The following is a 25,983-nucleotide window of genomic DNA, read 5'->3' as shown; positions in this document are numbered from 1 at the left end:
ACAGCAAAGCTTCAAACAGCAGCACGTATCTATTCTAGTCTTTCAGTTTTTTGCTCTGCTGTGTGTGTGTGTGTGTGTGTGTTAAATGGAAGGACCTTGACAAAAAGCATTGAGGGCTGCTGGCATGTCACACTGACAAGTGAAGGAAAACTATCACACACACACACGCACGTGCACACGCACGCACACACACACACACACACATTTTTGATTATCCTGTTCAGAGGGCTTATTCACTCGTTTCATAGCTAAAGTGAAAGGACATTGATCCGTCTCACCAGATGAAATGACTGAAGCTGTTGATTTTGACTCAGATGTTCTTCCTTGCAGCCAATAGAAATGAAAAGTAAAAAGCAAACAAGCCTGTCTGGTTTATTAAATGTAATTTTTGTCTTTACTACTCCTGTTGTGTTCAACAAGCCATTTAGCTTCTGTATACGTGATTCATGGCCACAAGGGACCTGAGGCAGGTCTGTTTAAATCTTTTTGACTGACAGTCCAAATCCACACAGTAAAATGAAACAATCATACAATTCATCAAAACGTCCACTCCGGTCCATTCAAAAACAAAACAACAATTCATCCTTTTAATGAATCACAGCACCTTAATTATCAGACTTGGTGACTTGGTGACCCGGTGGGGATCTCTGGAACTGTTCTAGACTGGTTTAGATCATACCTTTCTAACAGAAGTTACAGTGTCTGTATAAACCAAATCATGTCAGGTTCTTCTGATCCGTTTTGTGAGGTTCCCCAAGGCTCTGTTTTGGGTCCATTGTTGTTTCTACTGTACATACACCCTCTTGGACAGATAATTGTGTAGCGGAAATCCACATTTCATATCCTCAGTTTAACTTTCGTCAGGTTCACACGAAGCTTTTCCTTTCACACTTAACAGCAATAGGGGGGAATTTGAAATGCTAGTTCCTACCTTCCCCCAGGGACATACATTTTACTAAGTGATGCGTTTTTCTCTTCTGTACCAGTTGGAGGCACAGGACGATATCAGAAACTGGTCTGTTCTGTGTCAACCTGCCAAGACCTGACTCTCATCCAAGGCTTGGGTGCTCGTAAAACTTCTCAGGGTGTGTTCTGGAAGGTTCCAGAATTTAGTCTTTATCAAAACCCTGGTATTTTCTGTTTATCCACAGTCAAAAGGTGTTTTAGGTTTGTTCACCATTAGAAATCAAGGTGTTCCAAGTAAATGTTTAAACTCTTATCAGTTACAAACCTAACTGCTTGTTTTATGTTTTTCTTTTATGTTAAACCTCTGCCAATTTTTGTTTCTCCAGTTAAAATTCATCCTAACGGTAAAACTGTTCAGTTTTAAGACATGAATTTAGTTCTTTCCTGTTTAAAGTAATACATTGATGCTTCATCTGGAATAACTTTGGTAAATTGTGATTATTGATCATTGTTGGAAAGGTAGTTTATTTGAAAGAGCCACAGTGCCATCCATTGGTTATTGAGTGAAATACATGTGGGTGTGACCAAGAAAAGTTATAAAGGCCACAGTCCAATCCTCGTGTCGGCAGAAAAAGAACAAAAGACGCCTTAAGCGTATCTCTGCTTGGCTTTTCCATCTTGGCCTAGCAAAACCGCCGCTCTAAAAGTTAAGTCATTAGCTCTCAAAAGTTACGGTAAAACTCAGAGGCAACTCTGTTTTGTTTTGACTTTCTACGTAAAACCAGAAGTCGGCTTGGTCCGGTCGTGTTGTGGAAGACAGAAGACGGGAGTTGCCAGATTCTGGGGGCGTGGTGACTGAACGCCGGCTGGTGCTTGTCAGGCCTAATGAGGCCGGAGAGGGGGAAAAGGATGGCAGATCTACCAAGGTGTGTGTGTGGTCGACCTGTCATTGTGGATCCCGGTTCTGCGGGTGGGATCGTTCGCAGCTGGTTAGGGCTGCCGGCGATGAAGACCGCTGAGTGGGTGGGCAGTGTTCCAGCGCTAGGAGGGGAGGCTTGACTCCTTTAGGTAGCGAGGGCTGGGAGTAGTTGGGTGCCGAGACAACGCCTACATCTGCCACAGCAAACTCTGGCAGCTGCACCTGAGCCGTGGACTCACCAGCCGAACTCGCCAGCTGAATCCCGGGGCGTTGGACGGTTTCGGAAGCTCAGACCCCGGGGAGGGGGTTGCATCATCTGAGCCAGCTTGCTTGATTTTACTTATGCTGAACAGCTGCTTTTATCGTGAAGGAACTCGGCCGTAGAGTTTTATTGTTGGTTGTGATAATAAAGGATATTTTTGATAAACTGGTGCTGTTTTTAGGTTCTGACTGGAGGGTAAGATATTCTGCCTGTGCTCCCACTGAAATTTATATTACAGAGTTTTCACATTATGAGAAAAACGTACTTAGAGCAGTTTCGATCCGGCCTCGCTGTTGAATCTGGACCCGCACTCTGAATCCTACGTTTTGGGTGCAGCTGCAGGAACCGAAAGTCAAGCCTGGGTAGAGGAATGCATCATCCTCCACCCCACAGACGTCGTTAACCTACTCTGGGTGCCAAAAGTCCTACAGCCCTAGAAGGCTTCACTCAAGCAAGGACACCGGCTGCTTCAGCCCCTCAGGTCACCCTTTCGGCGACGGAAAACAGGTCTGTGAATCATTTTCATCTGGCTGACTTTTCTGCCAAGCCGATTCGTGAATTCAGATTATCCCATTTTTATGGCTTGTTTTATTTGACCCAAATTCACGTTTAGCTCTCAAGATTTACCCTTCTTTTCCTGCCGCAACGAATCCTAATTTGCTCACACACACACACACACACGCACGCACGCACGCACGCACGCACGCACGCACACACACACACACACACACACACACACACACACTTACTTCACTTGTTTCCCCTGTAGAAATTACACCTCATTTTACTATAATCCTGGGTTTCACCAAATTTCCACTTTATTACAGATCAGTTCTTTCATTTCACTGCTATAAAGCTCTGGGTAACCATTTTTCTCAATTCCATAGATGAAGCTATCAGATGTGTTTGATCCCTTTGTCAAATGTATTAACTGATGTTTGTAATAAACTCACAAAAACGTAAATAACGTCTGATCATTTCTAGCGATCTCGAGAATAGTCAGCACATTCTGGCTTTCAGATTAATTTGTGGTTTTAAATTTGAGACTGATTACATTGAACAAATCTGAATATCCATTCAAGTGTCCCAAGTTAACACTAACAAAGACTTGGTGGTGCCCCGATTAATTAATATAAGATTATAAATGACGAAAACAAGCTAAATCTACACCACATTTGATACGTATAGAGATAAATCTATATTTATCGCTGCAATTGATTCTTTTTATAATGTCTCTAATCACCTATATGCATATGATATTCAGCTGTACTGCTCCTTTAAGGATTCTGAGTTCTATAAACTGTCTGAATGACTAGAGTGTCTATAAGCGATCACCAGGTGGCTAGAAGAAAACTTCCTTCAGTTAAACTCTGAAAACACTGAATGTCTGATCGTTGCCCCTGAGAGCATGGTTCCCCTGAGAGCATGGTTCCCCTGATTAGTCTAAAACTTGGTCATTTATCTTCTGCTGTCAAGACAAACTTAAGGAATTTGGGTATTTTTGACCAATCAACGTCTCTTGAAGGCCACTCAAAAACAGTGGTCCAAAATTGTTTTTATCATTCAAGAAATATCTCCAAACTGCGAAGGTTGGTGTCAAAACATAAACTTGAAATGGTTCTCCATGCCTTTATCTCCTCCCGTCTAGATCACTGTAACACACTTTTTACATGTTTTAACAAAAAGCCCTTGACCGCCTTCAGTTGGTCCAGAACTCTGCAGCGAGGCTCCTAACTGGAGCAAACAGAAGAGCACACATCACTCCTATTCTACTGTCTCTGCACTGGTTACCCGTTAACTTTAGAGTTCATGTTAGAGTCCTGACTATAAATTTCAATGCTCTACATCAGCGGTGCCCAAACTTATTTAGCCGCGCACCCCCCTCTATGTCCCGACCATGTCGACGCACCCCCCAGCCCCCACATCAGGGCATGGCTATGTATATATATATATATATATATATATATGTTTGTATATATATATATATATGTTTGTATATATATATATATATATATATATATATATATATATATATATATATATATAAATAAAATCAGACGTCAAGCTAAACAGACAGGGTTAAAAAAATATGATCGACCTCTTTCCCCCATCACTTTCATTTTTTAAATAGTAATTAATAAACATTCGATACCATTACAATTGCCTTTGATTTAATTTTAAATAAATATTTAGATTGCCCAGGTAGCACATCAACAATGCAATTTAACGGTTTTATTAAAGCAGGAACGTTTAACCAGAGCTCTCTCCTTCCTTCTGCTCTGCGTAAACCTGAACTGGCCACCTACTCGTGCGTAATCAAATGTCTATAGGGGAAAAGATGGAAAAGCTATAGCCATGAGGTTCACTTTTGCCTCAGACCAACTTATTGCTGTTTTATGGTGTGGCTGAATCTGCGATCCGCTGCCACGCGGACTGGAACAACAAATGCTGCAGTAGCATGAGTTGTTGTCAGGTTCGGAGTCACTGGCTGGAGTGGACCCGACTTTAATACGTCATCCCAAAATAGAAGGTAATATCTTAATTTGACCTGGAATGAAAAATGTTGTTATAAAACCTCTTAAAAAATTTTATCACGGAAGAGGCAGCGCTCATTTCTGTCTTCAGTCTGACGGCGCGCCGGAGTTTGTGCAGCGTGCGCGCTTACCTGCTCTACATGGTCAAGCTCCTCCCTATATTACTGAACTGTTAAAGCCTTATGCTCCAACCCAAGCCCTCAGGTCCACACACCAGAACCTTCTAGAAGTTCCAAAGACCAGATGTAAAAGTCGAGGTGATCGCTCCTTCCAGACTGTTGCACCCCGACTTTGTGTAGCAGTGTGAGCGTCCTGCCACTGTGACCCGATTGATCATGCGTCCTGGCTACTTGGCCAAGGAGATGTCCCTGTGGCTGGCTGGTTAGCGTGCATGACTCTCACCCAGGAGTCTGGGGATGGAATCCTGCCCGGGCCTTCGTTTCTCCACCTTGCCACATTTTGAATGGTTTTCCTTTATCCTTACGCAGCATTGACCTAAATCTTTTGTGTTTTTCTTCTTTTTTAACGTTCATTTGTTTTAGACATTTGTGATCATTTAGTAATTTTGTGACTTTGTTTTCTGATTTTAATTTATTTTATGATAACTGTTTTTAAGATCATCTGGATTTTACGACTTTATGGTTTGTTTTGTTTTGTTGATCTCTGCGAAGCACTTTGTGATTCTCTTTCTGTGATGAGTGCTATATAAATAAAATTCACTTACTACTTAACTAAAATGATTTTAAACCATTTGCATTTGCAAGTTAAAATCAGCTAAAGCCATCTCTACAGAGGAGAAATGAGGCATGCAGAATGAAATGTAGCATTTATTAATGCTTTGCCGCTTTTGAAGGTAAAACCACTGATGTCTCTTCAGTTGTGGGAAATGTGACCTTCCAGTTGACAAGTGTTACTCATCTGCAGATGTTCATTTTTTACAGAACTGATGCGTTAAAGATGTTTTTTTTATGTGACAACCGTTAATGTAGCTGCTCATCATCCTGTGTGTACTCACGTCAGCCCCGTGGCCCTCTCGCAGATTGTACGTGAGGTCGTGTTGGATCTCACTGACAAACTTCTGAGCATACTCAGGGTAGAGCCGGAGAACCTCGCGGAGACCTTTCAGGCTGATGTATTGCAGGTCACAGTACGTCAGGGCCTTCACGTTGGCGTTGGTCTTAATTACCTGCTCCTTTGTTAGCGAGTCTGAGCCGATCAGGTCTCCTTTACCTGAGGGAGCGAACCAGCAAAAAGAGTTATGAAAAACTGGTTTCAACCATAACATGGTTATCCTCAGTGAGGCTGGCATTAAAGACAACTGCATTGAAGAAGAGGGGTGCTTCAGAAAGCTGCTGTAAATACAGACAGTACGAAGACAAAAAGCCCGTTTCCACTATCAGAATTTCTGGGTAATTTTACCAGACCTTCGAGATTTGCACATCTCCATTTCACTGGGCCAGCCCAAAAGCTCCATATTCTATTTGTCGGGAGCTACAAGTAACAAGTACAGTACCTGAGCTGGAATATGTACTTGGAGATGGCCTGGTAGAGTCACTGAGCGGGATTTGTGGGTAACTCGTTCTAAATGTTTGTCACTCAACCAGCACTTGTAAAATGGGAAATTTTGAAGAGGAAAAGAAAACAAGCAGCTTTGATGCTGCTTTAAAATGAAAGTTCCTTAAAGCCTAATTTATGCTTCTCTGCCTGCGTTGTTTCAGAGACACGCAACACACTTATCCATCGTTGCAAGGGCTCGCCGACAACCTCGGACTGACGGATGGAGTCGAGCTCACTTTTCTAAACTTCCTTCAAACTAGACTGAAAATGCAAGCTTGCTGATTGGTCAGGAGTGTAAAGGAGATTAAAGATATGCAGCAAGCATATTATTCATGGATGTAAATGATGGGAAAGGTTGGTTTAGAGGTGCTGATTGCATAAAGTTGGTGGAGGAGGATTAGGGACAAGTTTGTCTGTGTTAAAAAGTCTCTTAAATACAAAAACACAATATAAACACAATAGTAAATGCACCATTTAGAACCGGGGTACATAACAGGACACCCCAGAAATGAGCTACGCCCTCTGTTGCCCTGGCAGGAATCGCTTGCAACACTCCCCAGGGGACGGAGAAGTATGAGAGCAAAACGCCTCTTTCATGGAGCTGATGCAGAAGCATAAACCAGGCCTAACTCCCAACGCATAAAAATGCAGCAGAAACCCCCCAACGCCGTACTTCACAGCCCTTTTTATTCTCGGAGCACGTTTTACATCACACAGCCACGCTTATGGCATACAGTTTTGACCAAAGTCTGTATACCGTAAATCCTCTAATACAGACCCGGGCCTTTATTTGACTCAAGCTCACCAAGCTCCAGGCCTTTATTGGAAGGAGGGCCAGTATTAGAGGCAGGCCTCTATTTCTAATTGAGCAAAATGAACTAATGGTTCGCTGGAGTTTTTGACAATTAAAATTGCGCCCACATTTTCAAAGTTAAACACATTTCTTTTAACAACGGTAGTTTCTGCTTCAGTCCTCTCCCCCCTCCCCCTGCGCAGCAGCCGCAAACTCACTGATGCGCCTGCAGCCTCTCGGAGTTCCTGCTGCTCTAAACATTAAAATAATTATTTCATTTTCTGTTCCTCACTTCTGATTACCTTCAATGGTGTCTGTTTGTTGCAACCACCAGGTACAAAACTAACTTGTTTTTATTTGACTATTTTTCTGTCCTGCCTGTTTATTATCTTCCTGCATCTCCTCTCAGTCCTAAAGAGAAACTGCTACCTGGGTTCATATATATTCACCTCATGAGTTACCTTTGAACTGCAGTTCTAAAAGATCTACCGACCGCAAAAACAGCGGAGCGCTCGCTGTTTGGCGGCCGTATAAGTGATCAGTACGTCGGAGGACAAGGTGATGCGCGCAGCGCCCCGCTCCACAGCAGCGAAACGCATCAGGCGCAAATAAAAGACAGAAAACATTAAAGGAAATGAACTGACATGAACGATCGCGTGTTAAATTAGTTTTTGAGGTGGCGACACCTGTTTGTTACTGTGGCTGTGCTCAGGAGGCAGATCTACCGACCGCGAAAACAGCGGAGCGCTCCCTGCTTGCCGGGCGCATCAGTGATCTGTGCGTCTGAGGACAAGTTGATGTGCCCCGCTCCACAGCAGCGATACACATCAGGCGCAAATAAAAGACTGAAAACATTAAAGGAAATGAACCGACATGAACGATTGCGTGTCAGTACACGGTCTGGCACAGCGCGTTGCCCCCCCCCCGAGCGCAGGAGCTTGTCACCTGCTGACAGCAGGCTGCTGTCTTTTCCGAGGGCTGCATCTTGCCGGTCATTATCACGTGACAGCGACTAGTCGATGACAGGCATAACAAGTCACTACAGTAATCCCTCGTTTATCGCGGTAGATGCGTTCCAGACCTGGCCGCGATAGGTGAAAATCCGCGAAGTAGGGACTCCCAGCATGCCCCTCGCGGGGATTCCCTCCACGTTGCACCTACGTCACAAACCGCGGCTATAAACGGAAGTCGCCTTTCCAGCTCACCACTCAGTCATCGTTTCTTTAGATTCATGATCAGAGTTTCCAACCTACCGATCAATCCAACGAACAATCATAGTAAGTTATCTTACTTACTTCTGGAAAGCCCGGCATTTCCGTGTCACTTCGTTGACGCTCGAACGCTCGGGGGTTTCCTAGATCAGCCGGCGTTTCACCGACGCTATCACTTCCGCGTCTGTGAAACCACACTCCCTATTGAATTATCGTATGATCACATTCTCTTTTTGTGGGTAAAACTCAAGAAAAAAATTTTTTTACTTGTTTTTTTTTAGTTTTATTACAAAAAGTGCATTTTATGATGAAATTGATGAAAAAAACAAGAATTTCTTGATATTTCGCATAGAAAAATACCGCGAATCAGTGAAAAATACCGCGAATCTGCGAATTCCCCCTGAAAAATGCTCCAAAGAAAAAATCCGCGAAGCAGCGAATCCGCGATGAACGAACCGCGAAGTAGCGAGGGATTACTGTATAGTGAAGTTGACTAGTTCATACACCCCCTACTGCTGCTCTCCAGAGTGTTCTGCAGCATAATCAGCACGTTCTCTTTGAACTTGATAGTGTAATGACCTGGCTGGGGTTGTAAGCCAGGTGCATTCTGGGTATTGTGTTATATGTGTTTCCTATCGTTCTGCTAGTTCCTATGTGCTGATTTGCGTGTTGTGTGAGTGTTATGTAAGCCACAGGGAAGGTGATGTGTGTTCTGTGGAGGGGTTGAATTAGCATGGTTAACTGACACCGTGACTCTGTGTGGTAGGAGCGTGATAGAGGATCGTGTCTGTAGCGTTACAAAGCGTTGAAGAAAAAGCCCAATAAAGGTCCGCGTGAACCTCTACTGTCTCCTGCTGGTTGATTTGGGGATTATAACCCTGCCGCTGGGACGCCCATACTTGCTTGTCACCACATTCCACCCGGCCACAATAAGAGACCGGCCATTATTTACCTCCGCTGACTCCGACACCGGCCAAAATTGGAGACCAGGCCTTTAATTGAATACCGGCCAGGCCTTTAATTGAATACCGGCTGGTATTACAGGATTTACGGTATTCATTTTCAACAATAATTATTAACAATGAGCAATTTGTGCTTTTTGTAAACAGAATAAACAACAAAAACTACTCACACACACACACACACACACACACACACACACACACACACACACACACACACACACACACACACACACACACACACACACACACACACACACACAGCTCACTCTCTTCTCCCGTTCCTACTGAGCGGCAGCTCCGTGCTACAGAGAGGAAAGAGAAGTTTACACAACAGCATCCAGCATGAAAATGAATCGCAGGCGGGAATCCCCCCGTACCGAAAGAGGGGTTCGAGGACCTGGCATTCTGGATCTGTACGGAGGTCTCATTTTAAGGGTATGTGTGGAGCGACAACATGGCGTCAAATGTGTTTATGAATCTCCTAATCAAAGCTTAGCTCAAGACATAACCTTCATTCCCACCAGAACTAATCGCTTCTTTGGATTTGCTGGTTCTGAACAACATTCCACACTATACCATTCTCTGTCTCATTTCACCTTAGTTACACCATACATTTAAAGTTAAAGTCCCATTAGTTGTCACACACACTGATGTGTGTGCAAAATTTGTTCTCCGCATTTGACCCATCCCCTGGGGGAGCGGTGAGCTGCAGACACAGCCGCGCCCGGGAACCATTTGGTGGTTTCACCCCCCCAATCCAACCCTTAATGCTGAGTGTCAAGCAGGGAGGCATTGGGTCCTGTTTTTTCAAAGTCTTTGGTATGACCCGAACAAGAATCGAACCCTGATCTCCCAGTCTCAGGGTGGACACTCTACCACTAGGCCACTGAGCTGGTGTTAAAGTTAGCCTAGTTTTAATTTGTTTAGTAATAAATCTTTAAACTTCAAAAACCCGACTCTCTCTTCTGTTGTCTCTCAGTTAATACGAAGTTGTTACATAATCCCTGCAATAAAAAGTTCCAATATTCTGGTTAAAAGTACCCAAAGGTCCATAAGGTTGATTTCATATTTACTATGGAATATTATGTCTTATGGCTCATTCTACAAACCTCCACCAATAACACGTTTTGGACCAAAAGCAACCTATGGACCCTCAGAACCACCGCACTTCCCTGGGTCCTCCACTCATTCCAAACTCAGGTATTCAGCAACAGGCTCCACTGGTGTGAGAGGTTCTTCACTCAATAATCTCTATAAATTCATTTTTTATGCGATAATGAAGAAACAAATTTATGAAATAAATATAAAAGAATAATTCTAAATAATACAGCTTGGATTCTCTTTCTATTCTTCTGTCGTGCATGATTATTCTGTTTCTATTGAGTGTTCTGAAAGATTCCAATTGTCCACAGATTGTGATGTCAGAAATTAAAATGGTACTATGTCAGTCTAAAACGGGAAACTGTAATTTGGAAGTGTTTTGACTGACAAAGCCTCAGCAGTTTTGGGGAGAATAGTCAGACAAAGACAGCTCGGTGCTTCACAATGGAACAGTAAAGAAAAGGAAGAGGGGGCTGGTGAAAAACGATGCGGAAGGGAACAGAGGAGGGATGGAGGGAGGCGGTTAAAAGAGGGAAAATGAGAAGACGATGGAAGCTGAGGGAAGAGATGAGAAAGGAAGAGCCAGGAGAGGAATACATGTGGGGGTGGGCTGCAGGCTGGCATGGGTGAAGAGAGGAGAAACAGATGGGTGGTGAGAGAGGGAGAATAAGGCCTGGGAGTATGGCAAGCGGAAGGTGAGTTTATGGAAATAATGGAATTAAAAAATAAACAGCGTTAGTGGTGGAGTTAGTGTTTCAGTAATGTGTAATAAGACTTTCACCAGTATTACAACGCTGTTCCCCTTACTCGCATGACAATGCAGTGCTACTATAATTCAGCAGCATGGCGTGTTGAAGCTGTCATCATCTGACCGGGACTTAAAGGGGTGGATGCTTACATCCAATCACATCAGGGCCAGTGAGCAACGAGGAAGACGTGCCCGCCAGACTTCCCATAAGGAAGACCTGCTTACCTGTTCGTCGCCCAGCAGTGGCGGATTTAGGATTTGTCTGAGCACGGGGCCATCAAGTGGCCACGATATTAAAAGAGGTGCCAGGTATTAGTCCAACATCATTACACATAATCCCCGGTTTTCGTACGATGGATATATTTCACCACCCACACCATGTTCAAACACTTTAATGCCACTTTACGTGCATTTTTACTGTGCATAGGTCTGGGTGGCCACTCCAGTCGATAGTGATAAAGACCATGATATTAAACAAATGACCTTTTTGTCCATCTCTGTCATCTGATGTCATTTGCTTTGCCCTCACTCGTGTTGCTTTTCCCTTTTGGGAAGGAAGCACCTCCACAAACACCTCATGGTTGTTACACCAATCAGCCCCACCCTTGATACCTCCCATGTCCTCTCTGCTTCTTGGCCCGAAGCACCCTTCTTCAGCTCCCTATGCCTCTCCGTCTCGTCTCCCACTCCCCCTAGAGTCGTCTTAGTCACAGAGATGATGGGTGGTAGCAGAGCCGGGGCAACAGCAGCATCAGGAAAAGCTTTTACCCATAACAACAGAACGTTAAACTGAGCGGCAGACACACACTTGTAATTGACATTTCACTGTGTGTATCTGTCTAGCTTTTCTAGTGTAGATGGGAGAGATTAAGGCAGGGAGCAAAAGCTTTAGAGACAGTTATGTTTTATGAGTGCCAGTGACGGACTCTTTGTAAAAATCAACTGTTTTAGTTTTGGCCCCATCTTTTAAAATGCAAATGTACTCCCACTTTATCATGCATTTCAGTCTTTATCTGAATAAAACCAGTTTGGAATGACAATCACTCATAACCAGTCACAAAACCAGGACTTCTCTTGGATTCTTACAAATTATCTTACAAATCCTGGTTCAGTGTGTGTGTGTGTGTGTGTGTGTGTGTGTGTGTGGGGGGGGGGGGGTGTAAACTTTGTAAAAGGTCAATGTTTTCACTTATGTCTCATGCTATTAATAACAAACACCTCTATACCTGCTATGCTCCTGTGTGATGGTAAAGCACAGGTTAATCTAAGTACAAATTGGAAGACTGCAGTAAGCGTTACATCACAGAGCAGATTAAATGTAGACTGGACTAGCAGCCATCAAATCTGGTTACCAGTGTCACATGCTAAGGAGTCATGGTTCTCAAACTACTGTAATTTTTGATTCTGCTACAGGCTTCAGTCCTCCAAAGACTTAGAATCGGCTTCAGACATTCTGTGGAGGAGCGCAGACACATTTTTGTAGAAGAAGAGCTTTACAGAAGACCTGATGAGATATTATGGAGATCTTTCTACGTAGATGCAAGATCCTAGCCTAGAAATCCAGACCGACTGTAGCAGAAACAAAATGCTTTTGCTTTGCAGGTCGGTCTAGCTGTGCTCCATTGGTGCCTCAGCAAGTCTACCATTGGCCTGACCAGTTTGTGTTGGGCCAATCACAGTGCTCAATGGGTTTGGCGGGTGAGATGATGTGACAGAGCGGAACAAGAGGGTGAGGGCTTCTCTGAAACAGCTTTGGTGTCGGAATCACGTTTATTGCCATGTAGGTGAGAGACTCATCTACTAGCAATTTATTTCGGTGGCAAGATGCAAACGTACATGCAAGTCAGGCAATTTATAGCTTAGGATACATCAGAAACAATCAGCATAGGAAGATAGTTAACTAGTGCAGACCTATGCAGTTGTTCAGGGGTCTTACAGCGGAGGGGAAGAAGCTGTTTTTGTGGCAAGAGGCAGGGGCGGCGTTAGGCCCGGCTACTTGGGCTCAAGCCTTGAATGTTTTATGAAAAGCCCCGGATCTAAAACGTGGAAGTAACATGCAGTACCAAAGTCCAACAGAGAGGGAGCAGCTGGCAGTAGTTTGTATACAGCCTGCCTGAGCCTCCACCACTGAAGAAGAAGCCCTTCAGCAGCCGGCTTCTTCTGCACTCTCTGCCTGAAACGCATGAGTGAAGATGGACATAAGGACATTTTTTAGACAGAAAGTACCACAACAGAACCCCAGCTTTGATGAGACTGGTGTTGACTCAGGTTTGTGAGTCTTATTTGAAAATATTTGTTGTGCTGCTGGTTTGCCTAAAGTTAGCTTACTATCAGGTAAAGTTGCTGGAGAAAGAACGGGAATATTTACTATCATCTCACACTAAACACTAACAGGAACAATACTCTGCCCTGAAAATGCTTAATATGTAGCTTCAGATTTAAATTTATGTGGTACAAGACATATATATATATATATGATGTTGACTAGTGCGTGTCACGTGTGTGTGTACGTGTGTGTGTGTGTGTGTGTGAAACTCCAGATCTTCTTCAGTCCTAAATCCACCCCTGGCGAGAGGTCTATAAGGACTTAACTTACTGAAGTTCTTTGCTCTTATCTCCTGCTTTTATTTGTTTTTATGTCCATTTTTGTCTGCCATGCTGTACATGCATAAAAAACAGCGTTTTTATGCATGTACAGCACTTTGGTTCACCTCCTGGCAGTTGGAAAGTGCTATATGAATAAAGATGGTGATGATGACTTGAACCTCCTCCCTGAAGGTAGGGTATGATTCAGTTCATGGCCGGGGTGAGGGTCAGCTCTTATCCGACCTGCACGTCTCAGAACCCTGGACGTATTCAGGTTGTGTATTGATGGAAGGTTACATCTGATCACCTTTACCGCTAAGCGCACCATATGTTACAGTCTTTGCTTGTCCCTGGCAGTGACTCTGGCATACCACACAGTGATGGAGGAGGTGAGGATTGAATCGATGATATATCCGTATAAAACTGGACCATCATCATGGCTGACATGCAGACTTTTCTTCAGAGTTGTCACAGAAAGAACTTCCTTTGATGGGCCTTCCTGATGAGGGAGCTGATGGACATCTCCAAACTTGAGTTCATGGGTGATGGTGGACAAGGAAGCAAGGGGGTCCCGATGCTGTTGGTCCAGGTGTTTGAGACATTCTTTCCCAGCCTCATGTGCTGTCTCCTATGTGTCAGGACGTCTGTGATCCACTGGCAGATGGGATCGGAGACATTCAGCAGGGACAGTTTGTCCTGAAGGAGAGCTGGGCAGATTGTGTTAAACACCAAGCTGAAATCTACAAACAGGATCCTTGCATGGGTTCCTGGGGAGTCCAGGTGATGCAGGATGAAGTGGAAGACATGATTAATTGCATCATCTACAGGTCTGTTGGCTATGTAGGCAAACTGTATGGAGCTAGGATTGGGACAATATTCAGTGTAACTTGTACCAAGTTTTGTAAGTTCAAACATGTTTCATCACATGTAACTTTGGATTCGTAACTTGTAACTTTAGTTTTCTAACTTGTAATTCTCAATTTGTACTTGTATTTCTTGTTTTGTAACAGGAACATTGTATTTTGTACATGTATTTTTTATTTTGTAAAATCAAACTTTTATTTTGTACGTTTACTACTCATTTTGTAACATCAAACATTCATTCAGAAACATGAAACTTTCGTTTTGTAACTAGCAGACTTCCAAATTGAAAAAATCAAGGTACAAGTTTGATATCAAAACTCTCAAAACACACATTTCATTCTACAGGTACAAACCAAATCTACAGTTACGGATCTTTTTGTCTCGATTCTAGCGTCAGTGGGAGGAACTTGGGTGGAACCAATGAGAGCACGAGTCTTAGCTACCAATCACGTTTCTCGAATTCCTGTCCAATCCAGACTATGTATGCAAATATTCTTCTTCTCACCCTTTCTTTTCATCTTCTACACCAGGGGTCGGGAACCCTGGTCCATCGAGGGCCGCCATCCAGCATATCTTAGTTTCAACCCTGCTCCAACACACCTGATTTCAATCAGGAGGTGATTAACAGGTTTCTGCAGAGCCTGATGAGCAGCTGCACAGTTGAATCAACCACTGAATCAGAAGTGTTGCAGCAAAGACATGCAGGATACCGGCCCTCGAGGACCAGGGTTCCCCACGCCTGTTCTACACCTTGGACTTCACCTACAACACCAGCAGCTGCCACCTCCAGAAGTTCTCAGAAAACTCAGCCACTAATCAATTTTTTTGTTCTTTTCTTACACCGTTTTGCAAAAGTCATTTGTTTACCTTACATGTTTCAGCTAGTAGTTCTAGCCATCCTCAGGTGATGGTGGCGTCACTTCCTTTTATCCGTAAGGTAAGGTAACTTTTACTAAACTGTGTAAGAAAAGAACGAAAAATGGATTACAGACAAAAACACAGTACGAACGCATAAAAGAGTAACTCGCCACTGTCGGCTGTGTGTCTGAGGGGAATGAGACTTTGTGGACTGGTGTGAGCATAACCACCTTCACTTGAACACCAGTAAGACAAAGGAAATGGTGATTGACCTCCAGTAAAACACTCCTCCTCACTCATCGGTAAATATCCAGGGAGCAGACACTGAGGTGGTTGATACCTACCTGGGAGTTCACCTCAGCAGCAAACTGAACTGGTCCAACAACACAGACGCTCTGTTTAAGAAGGGCCAAAGCTGCCTCCACCTCCTGAGGAGTCTGAGGTCCCATTTGCTAAATTCATTGTATCACTCTGTTATCAGTTATTCACTTTGCTGTGGTCTGTTGGGGTGCAGGCAGCTCTGACCTAGACAGGAAGAGACTGAACAAGAAAGTTAACAAAGCTAGCTCGGTTCTGAGCTGCCCGCTGGATTCAGTTGAGGAGACGTGTGAAAGGAGGATGCTGGGGAAGATGAGCTCCATCTTGGAAAACCCCTCCCACCCACTGTCTTCCATTGTGGAGACCATGGACAGCTCCTTTAGAGGCCGACTGAGACATCCCAGATGTAAAACCAGGGTATATACAGCAATCCTTAAGTAAAATTTACTACTTTTTAATACTTTTTTTTACTACCTTCAGAATTTTTTTTAAAACCATCACAACACTAAATTGCAAGTGTTAATCAGCGACCTATTTACACATATTTTAACATAACATACAAAAAGAATAGACTTAGAGACTCACTGATGTTGACAACGTATTGCACGTATTTATTTTACTTAGAAAATAAGCCAGGCACTTCTGTTCAGTGGTTCAGACAGTTGACCACGAGGCCTGAAATGATGCACAACGACCACTGAATATGACGTCATCATTATGTGACCGGATATGCTAAAGTAGGGCTGCTCGATTATGGCAAAAACAATAATCATGATTATTTTGACTGAAATTGAGATCTCGATTATTTAAGACGATTTTTCAATTTATGTAGATTTTTTTTTTATTCAGTCATAAAACTGCTCAGGGAACAATCAGGGCAAAAATAAACAAGAAACAAGATGATCACTAAAATAACTCCTGATTTCCAGTATAAAAAGACCAATATACTTATAGCTCATAGTTTATGACCCAAGGGCTATAGACCTTGGTTTAACTCATTTAAGTCTAACCAGTACAGACCCAAATACCAACATCTTGCAAATACTGACAGCAAGAATTATACAGTGGCATTTATAACAAATACATGCAAATTGATGTTCACTAAATGTTGCATAGCATTTATTTAGTCATGTCAAGGTGCTGTAGGAGAGTGCACTAGCACCGTGTCCTCAGAGAGATTAGTTATTATTTATCAGCGTGAGGAACTTATTTCTACCTTATTTATAAACTATTTATTTACAAGTCCATCCGTTAATGTAATAATTGCCCCAACCACAGCTGCACCCCCACCCCCAACCCGGTCTCACAGCAATCAGGAGCAAGCTGCACGTGTTTAGCACGCCGCACGCGCACATTTAGCCGTTTTTAGCGGCTCAGGAGTCCGCAGGTGCGTTGTGTGTGTCACTCACTCTGGTTAATCCAACAGGGAGTCGGCTCCGAGAGCTGTCTTTAGCGACTGACACATCACTACATCATTCCCTTTCCTATAATGTCCTGAAGAACGGTCCGGAGTGCAGGCGGAGTGTTTAGCTAACCTGCAGGAAATGTTGACGACAGTTATCCAGAAAGAAGCTAAGGGTTACCAGAGATGTTTCTGAGGTGTTCGCCAGGTACTTTTAAGATTTAAAAAGTCAAGAAGCGGGTCTGAGAAGCTGTTAGAAATAGCGTCAAAGTAGCTAAGTTAACTTGGCAACACTGGGAGGAGCGCTTCATTTGCAACTCAAGGCAGCGCAAGTGGGAGGAGCAAATAATCGGCTTGTTTTGTTTTTATAATCGTTCAAAACATTTCATTCGGAATATATTTCTATGTCGATGTTCAGAATACGACATCTGATAGTCTGAAAAAAATAATACCTAATTTGGAAAAAATAATACCTCTGAGACCAAATTTAACACTTTTAATGGCCTTAAATTTGACTATTTTTATTTATCACTTTTTAATACTTTTTAAAACCCCGCGGACACCCTGAAAACAGAACGCTACCCTAGATCTTTCATCCTCTCTCCGGCCCACTGGGACAGTGCCAGAATGCCAGATAGGCCAGTCCACACCAGCATCCAAGACCAGTTTGACCTGTGCGGTTCCATTTTGGCTCTCAGACATGAGTTTGTGAAACAAGAGAGGGGTCGTCAATTTGAGCTGAAGCCTTTTGTTTTCACACAGAGGGGGCGAGTATAATTCCTGGAAGAACACTGAGTGCAGAGGGTTAGGTAAAGGCCACGAAGAGCTGCATTATGGCACGAGTTTCATGTCCTCCCTCCTAACCTGAGCATTATTAATCCAGGTGTTTTAATAATGCAACACCCATTTATTATTAACACTGGAACCATGCTGCACACTGTCTGTGGATGTGTGTGTCATGATCAAGATCAAACATGGGCCGGGGGCTTGACCTTTGAAACACACACACACACACACAAGCACGCACGCACGCATGCACGCACGCGCGCACACACACACACACTTGTCTTCTTGTTTGTTACATGCTCAGCTGCTGCACTAGTGTTAAAGAAGCTTTGAGGCACATCCAAACTAAATTAGATTTTGACCTGTGAGGAAGCAAGCTAAAGACATTATTCAGGTGTCCAGGTGCAACAGTTTGTCTAAATATACAGTTTCCAATGAGGTTGCCTTTCAGCGGGCCAGTACTGTAGATCTCTTTCAGGTCACCACCAAGATGCTTCATAAAAATATAAAAATGTTTAAAATGGGATGGAAAACATGACAATTTCTCATGCCATACTGGGGTTAGCTGGGTTGTTACCAGAAGCCACCGGAGCTGCAGCTAAACTTAAAGACAGTTCTCAGCAGACAGATGAGTTTTATAGCTTACATGTTTCCCCCACACGTTGTCACATGACAAGGTGTTTGAGATCGACAGGTGAAACTGGAAAATTAGAATCTGGTGCAAAAGTCCATGCATGTCAGTAATCCGTCTTAGACTGAGAGACCATCTAAAGCAGAGCTGTTCAATTCTGGGCCTCGAGGGCCGGAACTGAATAGCTCTGCTCTGAAGGCTTTTGAGCCCTCTGCAGGTGTTCTGGATTCATCAGCTGACCAGAGTGTGACACTTTGAGTCTAGAATGTTGAACTTTACACAATATTCTGATCGTATGATGTCGTGAATGTGGGGGTTTCATCAGCTGTAGGATATAATCATCACAGTTAAAACAAATAAAGGCTGAGACATCTGGGTTTGCATGAAATGAATCTTAGTTTCACCTTTCAGTTAAATAATGATGTAAATGAACTTTAGCACCAGGTTCTCATTTTTCCAGTTTCACCCGTAATGTCTGAGGCACGGAACTATTTGCTGCAATAACAAGAAACAGTAGAGCCTATGTTCATCGATCTCTTATTCTGAGAGTAGACGTATGTCATTTCCCCTCACACTGAAAAGGAACTATTCTGTGCAGTTTCACTGGGATGATGACTTTTCTTTAGCTGCAGATGGACATAGCAGTTTCCTTATTTCAAATACAAGCAGAGATCTGTCATTGTCTCCTCCGCCTTGTTACCTGTGTTTTCTTCATCACCTTCATTTTCATTTAAATATAGATTAACTTGATTTGCTTTGATGAAACCGAATGAGCTCCGCTCAATCATTCAACAGAAATCACTGAACCAATAGATGATTTTCTCTTTCCTCTTGGAAGCCCATGCTTCCTTCACACACACACACACACACACACACACACACACACACACACGCACACGCACACGCACACACACACACACACACACACGCACACGCACACGCACACGCACACGCACACGCACACACACACACACACACACACACACACACACGCAAACGCACACACGCACACACGCACACACGTTTGGTTCTCACCGGACCATTCTTAAGATAAAACCTTCATGTTAAGCAGAAGCCAGACTCCCACACATTTAAATGACCTCATCTCCTCAAACTCTCAGTTTAAAGGTGCAATAGAGCTCCGGGAGTTGACGTCACTTCTCCCGGTATGCAACAGTTCAAATCGAAACGGCACCATCTTGGCAGGCAGAAGCCCGCAGCTGGACTATTTGTTATTGTCAGAAAACTCAATCAAACAGGAAATATGGTAGATTCCTGTTGTGCCCCAGGATGCAGAACAGACGCGGACGACATAAGGAATGAGCCATCTACAGGATTCCCCAAGATCCAGAGCGCCGCAAACGTTGGATCATTGTAATAAAACGCGCTAGTGACCGGGCTAAAATGAAGCTGTGGGATCCCGAGAGTAAAGGTTTTCGCTTATGCAGCGACCGCTTCATATCAGGTACTTAAACCAACGTTTCCTCAACTGTGTATGGTATTTATTTTAAATGCTTTTATTACGATTCTTAGTGGGCTTCCTAAACTTATTTAGGCGTGGCTTTTTCTGTCTTATTACTCATAGCAACAAGTAAACATCACGTAAAATGTTGCCTCGTGATTTCTGCGTGCTGCCGTTTACGTGTTTTATGATCACAGCAATTAACCGGCTAAGCTGTATTTAATTTTAAGCAATGGTTGATCATTGTCAGATCACACATAAAAAGCACTTTGGATTGCTATTATCTGTCTCACCGAGACAGATCTCAGACAGATCCTGAGACGCTCCTGCCTGACATTTTTACTTTATTCACGGAAAACAATCAGACTAGTGATTTCTCTTGCCGTTCAGTTTATACATTCAAACAGCACATCACTCTATTTAAACTACTTACGTGTAAATCTGTTATTTGTCCATCCATCCATTTTCATCCGCTTATCCGGAGTCGGGTCGCGGGGGCAGTAGCCTAAGTCGAGAGGCCCAGACTTCCCTCTCCCCAGCCACCTGAGCCAGCTTCTCCGGGGGAATCCCAAGGGGTTCCCTGGCTAGGTCCAGTAAGAAGTCCGCTCCGACAGCTTCTGGCATTTTTAAAAAGTATCCCAGGGGCACGGTAAGGGTCGGAGATGTTTAGTCTATTTAATTTCTGACTATATAAAACGATTTCTTCGGTTTTAAAGTGTGAAGTAAACTCCAGATGAAGTAAAATCCAAGCTGATCCCGTTCATCTTGTTTACCTTTGTTGCCTGCCAACATGGCGTCTACTCTCTGAGAGTCACGTGACGTCCGGAGCTCTATAGGAAATGTGTGTCTTGCACTTCGAGCAAACAAATTTTTTGAAAATACACAATTCAAATGTCCAACCCCGTCTCTTCAGGTTTGCCCCCCAAGCTCGTCTCCACAATACAAGAATGAACAATGCTTGTTCTCAAGTTCTGACCTGCTGTTGTTGCCCAATGCCTACACAACACACCCATGATGTAACCATATAACAGTGTAGCTAATATAGTGTGGTGTTTTAATGGTGGAAAAGGAGAAGGTGTTTAGCTTTACTGGTTTATTCTTAACTTCAAAATCACAGCAACTCAATGCCAGCGACAATCTGGGGAAACCCCATAATCAACAGGTCAAAACCTCCAGAACTCACCCTGAGCCCCCCCCCCCTCCCTCTCCCATTCTGCTGGCTTCCCACACACGAGTGTTCAGCATAAATGAGTACACCACACTACATTTGTCAGAAATGCTGCTGAGCAGGGGTTGTTGGCTGTTCCATGTGCCAGGTACAGGTGCAGAGGGGATCAGACCTTTTCGGTTAAGGGCCCTACTCTGGCATCCATAATAAAGAGTTCTAGTTTGGTTTCATCTGACCACAGGGCCTTCTCACAATCCTCTGGATCATCCAGATGCTCTCTGGCTAAACCTTAGATGGGCCTGGACATGTGCTGGCTTATGCAGGGGGACCTTTGGAGCCCTGCAGGATTTTATCTAAAAAACTCTTTGTTACTGTGGTCCTAGCTCTCTTCAGGTCATTGACCAGCTCCCCTCTTGTGGTTCTGGGCTTTTACCTCACTGTTCTCTGGACCGTTTGTGCCCCACGAGATGAGCTCTTGCATGGAGCCCCAGGTTGAGGGAGATTATTGTTGATTTTGGATTTTCTCTATTTTCTAATAATTCCTCCAAATGGTCTCTTCTTACTAAACTGATTTCCTTTTATATACGGGCTCATCCCAGTCTAGTGCAGGTGTACGATCTTGTCCCATGGTAGAAGTTTAGAGTCTGGCTGCCTGAAGGTGTGGACAGGTGCCTTTTATACTGAAAATGGGTTCAAACAGGTACCATTAATACAGGTAACGAGTGGAGGAGAGACGAGCTTCTTACAGAAGAAACAGGTCTGTGAAGGACAGAATTCTTGAAGGGCGAAATACGTATTTTCTGCACCATTATACAAAAAATCATTTAAAAACATTTCACAAAACGTAATTTCCCTTCCATTTTATCTCTCACAGGTGAAATGAATCTTTGAGGAAAATTACAAACCATCTTTTTAAGTGGGACTACTTGCTCAATTCTCAATGATGGAAGCTAAACCCTGCATCAACCCCGCATAACCCTGCAAATGCAAAAATCTGTTTTAGTTTAGAAATAATCCCGGTTTAAATTACGTGGCATGGTAAAAGTAAAAAGAAAAGCTTCACACACTAACACTTAACACCCTCTGCTCCAATTAAAATGCCAATTAAATCTTCTCCAACTCACCAAGAATTGCCAACACAGTGTTGTCCTTTAGCACCTCCATCGACCCTGAGCAGACGAAGTAGATGGCCTGCAGGGCGTCACCCTGCCGGATGAGGAACTCTCCAGGAGCGCAGAAGGAGGTTTTGATGATGAGGGAGAGAGAGCGCAGGCAGCCCCTGCTGGCTGACTCAAACAGCGGTAGTTGAAGCAACTCCTTGTTCAGGTGCATGGCGATGTCAGCCCGCAGCTCATCTGGGAAGTCCTTCAGTAGCTGTAAGGAAGATTATAATTAACCACTCCTTTGTTTCAAGAATATAACACGCCACATCTTGATTAATTCGATTTAGCTTTTGATGAAGATTTAATTTGTGGGCGCCCGTAGTTCTGGTCAGCTTGTACGTCTCTCACATACAACACTGTTGGACTAAAGCGGCCTGCATGAAAGTTTGTTCCCACACCAGATGAGCTGCTGCTGTGATTTCACTCATGCTGATGCAAAGCTGCCAGCTTTTCCAAACCAAGGGGGAATCCTGAAGAGAATTAGGTTTAGCAAAATGACATGATTAGTCTGGCAGAAAAAGTCCAGTTTTAGTCATTATGGGGTAAATGAAGACGCTGAAAATAACCCAGTAGGCCTGTGCTGTAATGTTAGGAATCAGGAATGACAGAAAAATGTGCTTTTATTTTAATCATCCCTTCTGGGAGTTGACTTGAATTCAAAGTCCAAATGAAGAGCATTGCTTTCAGCTGATTTCTACAGTTTTATTATTTAGTCTTTTGCTTATGGCATCTGCTTCCTTATATATACATTTTAACCTGTATTACTTGTATTTATTATATATTTAAATAATTATCATGTTTATAACTGTCTTTCTTTAATCAGTGCATTTTACTTAGTGTTGTATTAATCCATCGTCTATTTTTGATTTGGTCTTACATTAATAATTTTACTTATCTTAATCTTTAGGTTATACCGGTGTTTCCTCTGTGAGGGCCAACGGCCCCCTACGGCTGCCTGGCTGCTTAATGCGCCTCCTCTGGGTGCCTTCTGGCCATGGCTGGGCTGCTACTGACCCTGCTCTTCCTGGTGCAGATGACTCCTTTGATGACGTTTTGTTCTTATTGTGCTGTTCATCTGTACTGAGCCAGTGGTCCCTTCATTGTAGCTTTTGAATGTGTGTGTGTGTGTGTGTGTGTGTGTGTGGCCCCTACTGAATGACTGAGCTTCTCATCTTAGGGAGAGCCCAGCCACCCTGCGGTGAAAACTAATTTCGGCTGCTGTGATCTCGTTCTTTTGGTCACTACCCAAAGCTCGTGACCATAGGTGAGGGTAGGAACGTAGATCGACCGGTAAATCAAGAGTTTCGTCTTCCAGCTCAGCTCTCTCTTCACCACGACAGACCGGTACAACGCCCGCATCACTGCAGACGCAGCACCAATCTGCCTATCGATCTCACGCTCCAGTTTTCCCTCACTCGTGAACAAGACCCTGAGATACTTAAACTCCTCCACTTGGGGCAGGACCTCATCCCTGACCCGGAGAAGGCATTCTACCCTTTTCCGAATCAAGACCATGGTCCCAGATTTAGAGGAGCTGATTCTCATCCCAGCTGCTTCACACAACACAAGAACAATGTGGTGCTAAACATTTAATTCTGGTGCATCTTAGGCAAAAAAATCTGGCCGCTAATGTTTGACCTGTTTGTTATTGCTGATTTATCTTTTATCATGAAAAAATCATGTTTCCAGCTGCTCTGACTGGATTGTTATTTTACCTCAATCTGTCAAAAACAAACAGGTGAAATTTTGGGAAACTTTTTTTCCACTTTAGTAGTTCAGACTAAGTTCAGCCCATACATGTCTGATTAGGCGCCCAACGCAGTTTGAAATGAGTATGTCTGACACAATCCTGTTTTAAGCAGGTTTTACAGCTTGTATCTATGTCCACTTTCACAAGAGATGATTAAGATAAAATCACGATTTCAAATGTGAGATTTTACTTTCAGGACATTTTGCGCAGGCGACAGGCGGATTGGTTCAGCGTCTGCAGTGATGCGGACGCTGAACCGATCTGTCGTGGTGAAGAGGGAGCTGAGCCAGAAAGCCAGGCTCTCGATTTACCGGTCGATCTACGTCCCAATCCTCACCTATGGTCATGAGCTTTGGGTAATGACCGAAAGAACGAGACCGCGGATACAAGCGGCCGAAATGAGTTTCCTCCGTAGGGTGGCCGGGCTCAGCCTTAGAGATAGGGTGAGGAGCTCGGACATTCAGGAGGGACTCGGAGTAGAACCGCTGCTCCTCCGGATCGAAAGGAGTCAGTTGAGGTGGTTTGGGCATCTGGTCAGGATGCCTCCTGGACGCCTCCCTGGGGAGGTGTTTCAGGCATGTCCTGCCGGCAGGAGGCCCCCGGGTCGACCCAGGACACGTTGGAGAGGTTACATCTCCAATCTGGTCCGGGAACGCCTTGGGGTCCTGCTGGAGGAGCTGGTGGAGGTGGCCGGGAGAGGACGGTCTGCAGCTCCCTAGTTGGGATGCTGCCCCCGCGACCCGGACCCGGATAAGCGGAGGAAGACGACGACAACGACGACATTTTGCCCAGCCCCAGTTTATTATGACAGCTTGTAACAATGCGTCCCTGTGCTCTACTCACCTCACTGACGTCTATCCCATTGTTGACTGACCAGGTGGTCTGGAAACACTCCAACATGCGTTGCTCCAAAGTCTTAGGCAGCCGGTGGACCCTGATGAAGTCCTTCAGGTCCTTGGTGCGGGTGTGGTACAGCGAGCGGCGCGAGTACATCCTTTGGATGATGGCGGTCACATTACCAAACACCACAGCATGCATCAGCGCTGAGAATAGAGACAAGTTTTAGTGTGATGGAGAGAAAGAGCTGTGTTCATCGGTCCTGTAACCAGGGTTTAAAATGAGTTACCAACTTTAAATCACATTAAACACCACTTCATATGGATTTCTGCTTTTGCAAGAGTAAAACCCGTTTAGTCCACGCAGGGTCGCGGGGGGGCTGGTGCCTATCTCCAACGGTCAACGGGCAATCAGGCGGGGTACACCCTGGACAGAGAGCCAGTTCATTGCAGGGCAAAACAGAGACACACAGGACAAACAATCACACACACAGGACAAACAATCACACACACACACACACACACACACACACACACACACACACACACACACACACACACACACACACACACACACACACACACACACACACACACACACACACCGCTAAGGACAATTTAGACAGACCAATTAACCTAACAGTCATGTTTTTGGACTGTGGGAGGAAGCCGGAGTACCCGGAGAGAACCCACGCATGTACAGGGAGAACATGCAAACTCCATGCAGAAAGATCCCAGGCCGGGAAGCAAACCCAAGACCTTCTCGCTGCAAGGCAACAGCTCTAACCACTGGGCCACTGCGCAGCCGCAAGAATAAAACAAAAGTTAAATTCATATTAGATTCATATTTATTATTTAGTTCTAAACCTCTCAACCAACAGCATTCCTTTTCTAAACAAAGACACTGTTGCTGACAGCTGCACCCTCAGTTTGGTTGACCGGGATAAACTAGAGTGCGTTCAAAAGCAGCATCAGACAGGACACAGCTCACTGATCCCTTCAGGCAGAGCAACCCGTCTCTGGGTGAGCGCTGAAGCCATTTCTGTAGAACTAGTTCCCTTCTGGATTTTTACATTTTGTAATTTTTGTAAAATTTGTCAGTGAGAACCTTGTGAGAAGCTTGGTGAGCTGTCTCACCACTAGCTCTGGTAACAGCAGCTACA

General features: G+C 44.1%; 1 protein-coding gene across 1 annotated transcript in view; it reads right to left on the bottom strand.

Annotated features, from left to right (window-relative positions):
• Nucleotides 1–25,983, bottom strand: part of kcnh3 (potassium voltage-gated channel, subfamily H (eag-related), member 3) — a 202,614-nt gene that overhangs the window by 5,950 nt on the left and 170,681 nt on the right. Inside the window, exons 9-11 of the mRNA XM_054746568.2 lie at nt 24,828–25,027; nt 22,196–22,445; nt 5,637–5,851 (exon numbers count right to left, since the gene is read on the bottom strand). Coding sequence (XP_054602543.1) covers nt 5,637–5,851; nt 22,196–22,445; nt 24,828–25,027 — 665 coding nt within the window. The remainder of the gene's footprint in view (nt 1–5,636; nt 5,852–22,195; nt 22,446–24,827; nt 25,028–25,983) is intronic.

This window comes from Nothobranchius furzeri, chromosome 14 (genome assembly GCF_043380555.1).
Source record: "Nothobranchius furzeri strain GRZ-AD chromosome 14, NfurGRZ-RIMD1, whole genome shotgun sequence".
NCBI lineage: Eukaryota > Metazoa > Chordata > Actinopteri > Cyprinodontiformes > Nothobranchiidae > Nothobranchius > Nothobranchius furzeri.
Note: the sequence above shows the minus strand (reverse complement) of the source record. Positions and strands in the feature narration are given on the sequence as shown.